Source organism: Anarrhichthys ocellatus, unplaced genomic scaffold, assembly GCF_004355925.1.
Source record: "Anarrhichthys ocellatus isolate YVR2014 unplaced genomic scaffold, GSC_Weel_1.0 scaffold40, whole genome shotgun sequence".
In the NCBI taxonomy this organism is placed as follows: Eukaryota; Metazoa; Chordata; class Actinopteri; order Perciformes; family Anarhichadidae; genus Anarrhichthys; species Anarrhichthys ocellatus.
The window spans coordinates 710,806-718,769 of record NW_022280070.1 but is presented as its reverse complement, the minus strand read 5'-3'; the positions used below and the strand labels follow the sequence as shown (position 1 = coordinate 718,769).

At 44.0% G+C, this 7,964-nt stretch overlaps 1 protein-coding gene across 3 annotated transcripts in view; it reads left to right on the top strand.

The window, feature by feature from the left end:
* atp6v0a1a (ATPase H+ transporting V0 subunit a1a) overlaps positions 1-6,237 on the top strand; it is a 13,065-nt gene extending 6,828 nt beyond the window's left edge. The window contains exons 12-22 of one of the 3 annotated variants that reach the window (XM_031867916.1): positions 49-188; positions 317-483; positions 568-658; positions 1,466-1,584; positions 1,691-1,907; positions 2,012-2,119; positions 2,244-2,351; positions 2,990-3,007; positions 3,439-3,556; positions 3,650-3,821; positions 5,205-6,237. In XM_031867916.1, coding sequence (XP_031723776.1) covers positions 49-188; positions 317-483; positions 568-658; positions 1,466-1,584; positions 1,691-1,907; positions 2,012-2,119; positions 2,244-2,351; positions 2,990-3,007; positions 3,439-3,556; positions 3,650-3,821; positions 5,205-5,298 — 1,352 coding nt within the window. In that variant the 3' untranslated portion in view covers positions 5,299-6,237. Of the gene's footprint in view, positions 1-48; positions 189-316; positions 484-567; positions 659-1,465; positions 1,585-1,690; positions 1,908-2,011; positions 2,120-2,243; positions 2,352-2,962; positions 3,008-3,438; positions 3,557-3,649; positions 3,822-5,204 lie in introns of all 3 variants that reach the window. The other 2 variants (XM_031867915.1, XM_031867917.1) reach the window with 2 other exon arrangements.
* The last annotated feature ends 1,727 nt before the right edge of the window (positions 6,238-7,964 follow it).

The following is a 7,964-nucleotide window of genomic DNA, read 5'->3' as shown; positions in this document are numbered from 1 at the left end:
TCCCCTCCCCCTCATGTGACGCCTGCCTCCATACTTCCCTGTCTCCAGCGCCATACACCATCATCACCTTCCCCTTCCTGTTCGCGGTCATGTTCGGTGACCTGGGCCACGGGGTGCTCATGACTTGTGCCGCCCTGTACCTTGTGCTGAGGGAGAACCGGCTGACGGCCCAGAAGAACGACAACGAGGTACGGGTCCCCGTCACGGCCATCCCATCAGCCCTACACCATCCTCGCTGGTGATCCAGCTGTGCCGAGTTTCTGTGGCTTTACGCTCATAGAAACCTACTTATCTCTCCTTGATGGTTTTGTGGCAGATGTTCAGCATGGTGTTCGCGGGCCGCTACATCATCCTGCTGATGGGAGTCTTCTCCGTCTACACCGGGATCATCTACAACGACTGCTTCTCCAAGTCCCTCAACGTGTTCGGCTCCGGCTGGAGCGTCAGGCCCATGTTCGACGCTCGGCTGGGGGCCAACTGGACGTAAGTGTCGTTGACCCCGGTGTGCTGCTGTAGCCGCGCGGTAGTTCGAGACACAAAAGTGACCGGTGCTCTCATCCTGTTCAGGTTCGAAACGCTGCAAGGCAATAAAGTTTTGCAGTTGGACCCGACAATAGACGGAGTGTTCAAAGGGCCGTACCCCATCGGCATCGATCCGGTGAATATTCTTCTTTTGTAATCTGTTGTTGTTGTTGTTGTTGTTTGTCTTTGCAAATGATTATATATCTGTTAAGAAATGAATCATATATAATGGCTTGTTGCTAGTGGTATCACGGATCGATCCGTCAGCAGGTGCTGACAGAACTATCAGAGTGGAAGCTAGACGGGCCCAATAACATCCAGTCACCACAGAAAGGTCTACCCTCTCCCCAGACAATGGCGATATTCTCATCTTTTTGAAAATGATGTCACAGTAATGGTAAACATTATTTCAGTGTATTTGAATGACATAACCTGACAGGTAGTAAACATAGACCCAAGTTGTTGCCGGGCAGTTCAGTTCAGTGTAAACAGTGGAAGCTAGCTCACTGGCTGTTTCTTTCTTTCAGTATTGATCAAAGGACGAGGATATCGACATACCTCATGTTGCACTTAAACTTAACAGAATTCTTGAATGTATTATTTTTATTTATTTATTTCATTTTGTTTCAAATTGGACATCTTCAAGTTCTTTGCTTTAAGTGTTCTTGAAGTTCTTTAATTAATAAATGGAAAGCAAAGTTATATTTGTCTCCTCCCCTTTTCTTTGTTGATCTGAAAAATAATCCAAACCGAACCGTGAGGTTTGTGATCCGTGACACCCCTACTAGTTGCTGAAATCTACAACAGATAATGGTGGCACTAACATTAGCTTCCCTCTATAATTAGGTTTATTGTAATTTGATTTTGTTAAAAGGAGACAGCCTCTCACAATGAACAGATTGGTTCTTGGACACTCACCATCTTTGACCATGTTGTCTCTCAGATATGGAACATTGCCACCAACAAGCTGACATTCCTGAACTCGTTCAAGATGAAGATGTCCGTCATCCTGGGAGTCATCCACATGCTGTTTGGAGTCTCTCTCGGCCTCTTCAACCACCTGTGAGAGTTTTCGTCCAACATTTCTGCTTAGAATTCTTGTATTTCTTTGTCACCGTTGGCAATAATGCAAAAAAAAAAAAAAAATGGTGGTGGTGGTTCTCTGCAGGTATTTCAAGAAGCCGCTGAATATCTACCTGGGATTCATCCCAGAGATCGTCTTCATGGCCAGTCTGTTCGGCTACCTCGTCAGTCTGATCTTCTACAAGTGGCTCTCGTACGACGCGAGCATATCCAAGGACGCTCCCAGTCTCCTCATCGCCTTCATTAACATGTTCCTCTTCAACTACAACGACCCCAGCAACAAACCTCTCTACAGAGGACAGGTCAGACGCACCTGTTCGTCACACCCATCCATCCTTTTTGTCCTGAAATGAACCTCGGCAAGTCCTCACTGTCCTGCTTTTCTTTCTCTCTCTCCTCCGTGTAGATGGCCATACAATCGCTCTTGGTGGTAATCGCCCTGGCGTGCGTTCCCTGTATGTTAATAGTGAAAACTCTGGTTCTGCGGAGACAGCATTTGTGGCGGAAAAACCTGGTAAGATGATCAGCGGTGTGACTTGAAATAACACATTGCACCTCAATTATAATCCCCTTTTTTTTTTTTTTTTTTTTTTTTTTTTTTTAATAATTTTATTTTTTCTGCTTATCTTCTACGTCAGGGCACAGACAGCTTTGGAGGGATCAGGGTGGGCAACGGGCCCACCGAGGACGAGGCTGAAATCATCCAGCATGACCAGCTCTCCCAGCACTCTGAGGAGGAGCCTGAGGTAACAATGACTTCCACCTGATGCCCTTTTCTCCCTCTTTCTCACACAACTAGAAAACTGGCAACCCAGCAGTTTGGGGAGAGAGGGGGTGGGGTTATAGGATCTCCTCACATCTTTTGAATAATTTAAGTCGCTCCAGTTGGAAACCGATACCTCATGTTTCCACTTCCAGTGTGGCAACGAAAGACATCAATTATGGATGACTAATGGATGGTTTGGTCAACTGGTTTAACAGGTTTAACACTGTCACTTTAAGATCAAAGGAAACGACATAGAGAAATTGTTTTTTTGTTATTTATTTAGTTTGCTTGTAGAATATTCAGACTAATTCAACTTTTTGTGAAAGTCAGACCAGTTTGGTTGCCTGTTGTAAATCCTGAAGAGCTTTAACCCATAAACTGTTGTGCTGAATTATGAACCCGCCCCCAGTTTAATTGTAAAATGTGTTGTCATCCTGTAAAGTTAACCCTCTTTTCTTTTTGAGTGAGTAACTGATTTCTCCTCTCACTTTTCTGTTACACTGGTGTGTGTGTGTGTGTCTGTGTGTGTGTGTGTGTGTGTGTGTGTGTGTGTGTGTGTGTGTGTGTCGTGCCGTGCCGTTAATAACCAAGCGTTGCCTTTTGTCACCTGCTGTCAAGGCCGGCGAGGAGGAAGAGGTAGGACAGGAGCTCACGCTGAACCCCCCCCCCCCCTTCAAAGTGCATGTCTAGCAATTCTGTCTCTTTCTGCCCCTCGCTTTGTCGTCTCTGTACGCTGTCAACCATTGCCTGCTGCGTATGTAAGTGTTAGTCGGTGTGTTCCGGGAGTCACTTGTCTGAAGCGTGGGTTGCAGGGACGCCTCATACCATGGTGATATGCATGAGGGATCAGCAGGGCAGCTGATACTCTGGGTCCAGAAGACGACGGGTGTCTCTTCTAATTTTAAGAGGCTTTGCTTGTCCACCGTGGCAAATGGCTTTCCTATCATTTTTAGCTGTATGATCGTGCACACACAATGAAGCAGACCTGCGTGGACCTCAGGACCTGTTTGCAGAGATGTTGTTCTGTAGAGATTTTAGTGTTTTAATGTTCCGTATCTATCCTGCAGTTTAACTTTGGGGACGTGGCAGTCATTCAGGCCATCCACACCATAGAGTACTGCCTGGGCTGCATCTCCAACACGGCCTCCTATCTGAGGCTTTGGGCCCTCAGCCTGGCTCACGCACGTAAGTCCCACTTTTCCTCCCTTTTTTGAATGTCCAGGTTTGAATACAGATGTACAGACGTGCTCGCTCTCTCTCTCTCTCTCCCACGCACAGAGTTGTCAGAAGTACTGTGGACCATGGTGATGCACATCGGCTTTTCTACCGGCGGCTTCGGAGGTTTCTTCGTTCTGGCCATCGTCTTTTTCTTCTTTGCCATTCTCACAGTTGCCATTCTTCTCATAATGGAGGGCTTGTCAGCCTTCCTGCATGCACTGCGACTGCACTGGTGAGTCGAGTATTGTTTTTGTCTATTCATTTTTTTTTTTTTTTGGTCAAATGAACATTAATCCAAGTTCCTGCGTACTGGATTTGCTATTTTAAAAAGAGGACTCTTACTAATGCCAACTGACTGTAAGCGCCGTAAACCACAGCTCTACAGCGCCATCCGCAGGTCAAAACGCAAACGGATGCTTCTGTTTGTAAGTGACAAGAAGAAGGACCTGCTTCTTCTTCTTTTCTGCATTACAAATAGAAAACGAACAGTTCAAGGGCCACAGTTTGTACTTAACATGTAAATCCAGCGTAGACGACAACCATGTTTTTAGGAAACGGTAAAAACAAATATGTAAATAAAAGTCAAGTTGAACACGTGTCAACAAGGGCGTGTCCCAATTATAAGTTGGAACATGTCGGGCTGTTATGTGTGGCAGCAGAATGTTCTTTGCTGAGGCATACATGAGCCTTTTGTTGTCCCGCCTCATTAATATCTTTGTCAGGCTTTGCTGAATGCCATCCAGGCTTTATAATCCGCTCGCACATTTCCAGAGCGTGCCTGTGTTACCGCCACTCTCCTCTATAATTACCCTTTTGGATGACTATCCACCGGAATGCCGGGTGACTCGGCTTTCACTGATTGGCCCTTCAGAGACAATAAGGTGCAGTTTTGGAATGCGGGGAAGTGAATATAAAACACCAGTCCAAATATTTTACTTCCAGTGACTGCACCATGACATCATGTGACTCTGTGATGTCACACGTTTGCCAAAGTAGAGGTGGAGGAAAGTTAAGTTGGCCTCTTTACCCTTTTTAAATTGCTCAGCTGTCTAGAGATGTTAACACTGATATACTATTTAATTGAAGAATAGAAGTACGTCTATGAGAATTTTGGGGATGATTCAGTACAGAGAAGACTTTGTATGTACCTTCAAGTCTAAATACTCTTTTGTTTAACATTATAAATGGCACCAGTTTGGATTGTTCCTGAGTGCAGAAGCTTATGTGCAGTAATATATTTTTTTTAATGACTTTCCCGTCCTCGTCTCCCATCCTGCACCGGACCAGACTATGGAGCGGCAGGTATTCCTGGCTGCTCGGTTTAAAGGTCATCCAGCCGTCACTTAGCGCTGGATCTTTTTTAGAAATGGAGCCTGATCATTTTCCAGAGGGGGAATAAGAGGCTTATGTGTCTGACCCTGGGTCCGGGTCCAGGCAGCAGGGACGTAGACAGGACCGTGGAATGAAGAGTAGGGGGGGGGGGTTTAACGCGCTCAGCATTACCCGACCTGACTGCCATCACCACTAACGTGCCTGTGTTAGCGTGAGAGAGGCTTCCTGGTCGTTGTGTTGCTTTGATTGGACCTTTTTTTTTTTTTTTGGATTTTCTTTCCAGGGTGGAGTTCCAAAACAAGTTTTACGTTGGCCAGGGCTTCAAGTTCCTCCCCTTCACCTTCGAAAGCATCCTGGACGGGAGGTTCGAGGAATAAGATGGGACGACTCGTCTTCTTTAGTCGATGTCGCTCATCTCTTGAGAATCTGCGTGAAGTTGAATAGTGATTTTTTTTCTTTTTTTTTTCTTTTTTTTTTTTTGGGTGTGTGTGTGTGTGTGTGTGAGATGCAGTTTCCATGAGTTACACGCCACAAGCTCATCCGTCAGACTGCCACATGTTTCCTATCTACTCACAAATTCATTCATTCACTCCTCAGAAAAAATAGCATTATCTGTAATCCGTTATGTGTCTTGTCTTAGTGAAGTCATTTTGTTTTAGTTTACTATTATTTATGCACATCTTTCCTTTATAAAATCTGCATTCTTTGTTCCCTCTTGGTGGCAGTGCTGCAGTACCATCACAAACGAGGTGTTTTGTGCAAGTGTCTTGACTATGTTGTTTGGCGCTTATTCAGAGTAAAGTGACAGAAGTGTCACTTTACGGTTTACAACTTTCCTGTCTGTCCTCTCCACGTTGTTGTCTCTCTCTTTCTCTCTGCATTGTTCTGCACAAAGCATTGACACCTCTACCACACTGCGCACTGACCTCACACCCAGAGCTATAGAGGTCCAAAGGGAATACAATTACACTTAAATCAGGATGTCAGTCAGTGCTTTAAAGGTGCAGACGCACCGATGTTTAATCCTGCGTAGCGCGCTAATAACATTGCCATAAATGTCCTTTGTGTTAAGTGATGTGTTCTCTATCAGTCTACACGGAGAGGATGAAGGGGATCCGTAGATGGACGTTCTGTAGCAACAGTGTGCTGATGTTCATTTGTATGTTAAAGTTTAAAATGTTATTGTTGCACTTAGATGGGAGTAAGAACAGCAAACTGCTGACACTTTAAAATAATACTCAATCCTGAGAAATCATTTTCCACCCACATTTTAATTGTGCATCTCTGTGTCAATAAATTGGAAAGAGCTGGATTAAGTTGTTTTTCCTCTTTGTGTAATTTTCTCTGATCAATCTGCCACAGTGGTGATATTCAAGTGTGACGGGAAAGTATTCAAAGCCTTTACTTGAGTAAAAGTAGTAACACTACACTAAGGTGATGGTACTCGCTACGCAGAAAATGGCTTGAGAATCTCTCTCTATATATATTTATATATTCATAGTGTATAGATGGATAAAAGTATCTTCCTTTGAAAAATAAAAGAGTAGAAGTACCTCAATGTTGTACCGCGGTTCGGCTTCAATCAACCCCGTCTCCCTGCATGGTGGCTTCATGGACGGTAGGATTTCAATGTGTCATCACTCCTCACGGTGGTGCTATTGAACAGGCTCTGCAGCTGCAGTGGCCCGTGAGAACGGAGTGTTGTGTTTTCCCCCTCTGTATGTTAGAAGTTGTAATAAAAGCACCGACCATTGTCTGGGACAGATGAATTTATCGTGAGTACCTGCTGAACTTTGTGTCTGAAACATGATCCTGGCCATTGCTTGGCAGACGAATAGGAAACATAAGGGGCACTTGTAATTTGATTTACAGTTATGTATTTTGTGCACAATGGGCCTTTTCTTTAACATGTCGCTTATCATTGTTTTATCGACTGGATTCGTTCAATCTAGCCGTCTACGGGCAATCATGTTGTAATGAGTCCAAACAGAAGTATCCACTTGTGCCTCCACCCATGTTGAAAGGGTTTGACTTTCTCAGTCTCGTCAAAAGCGACGGGAAACTTCTCAGCTTTAAACCATTTCACATATTTATATTCAGTAGTGGGGAAAGAAGTACTCGGATCTATGTAAAAGTAGCAATACCACAGAGCAGACATACTCTTAATACAAGTAAAAGAAATGCTTTCAAAGTAAAATTACAAAAAAAACTGTCATCAAAATAATATTTTTTTAATCTATCATACTTTCACCACTGTGATTTTGCCTTTGTCTTTTCTTGAGGCCTAAACCCTCACGATTAAAACCTTGAGCCTCTCTGGGATGAGGAACATCTTGTTCTCTATCCGCCATATCTTTTCGAGGGGGTTGGCGGCTATTGGCCACAACAGCCCAAAGTAATAATAGAGCTCTTTATTTATCTAACGTTTTTTTTTTTTTTTTGGACAAGCTCATTTAATTTGATATTTCCCAGCGTGTCACGTATAACCAGGGGTGAGAGCAAGCTTTCATAACAGACCAAGAAATCCTGTGGTGTTTACACTTCTCGGGACTTTTACTCCGCCGTTTCAAAGCATGAACCCCAACAAGACTGAGCTTATTATTTTGCTCCTTTATCTAAGGCAAACATTAAGTGCACTTTAGTTTGGCAGAAAACTGTCCCAAGGAATGTTGTGTTTCTCGTGATGTTAGAGTAGATTTGCTTTTTCTTTGGGATAACAGAGAGATGCTTTTGCAGCTGTTCTCGTGCTGTAGGCCTCAGTGTCCTCGTGATCCAGGCACTGAGGAACGTGGGTTTGGGATGTTAGACAACGTTAGAAACAGCGACACCAACGGCGACTAATTATCCAGAAATATCACTGTAATGTTGTTGTGTACAGAAATACTGCAAACAACAACCTATACCTTATTGAGTGTGAAATAACAATGCTGTGTGTTTTAGAGTCTCTGCAGCCTGAAGAGCACATCAATCTGCGTGAAATTGGGATTCGCTGTATGACACAAACTGACGATGGACTTATGAGAATGATTTTCCCCCTCTTTCC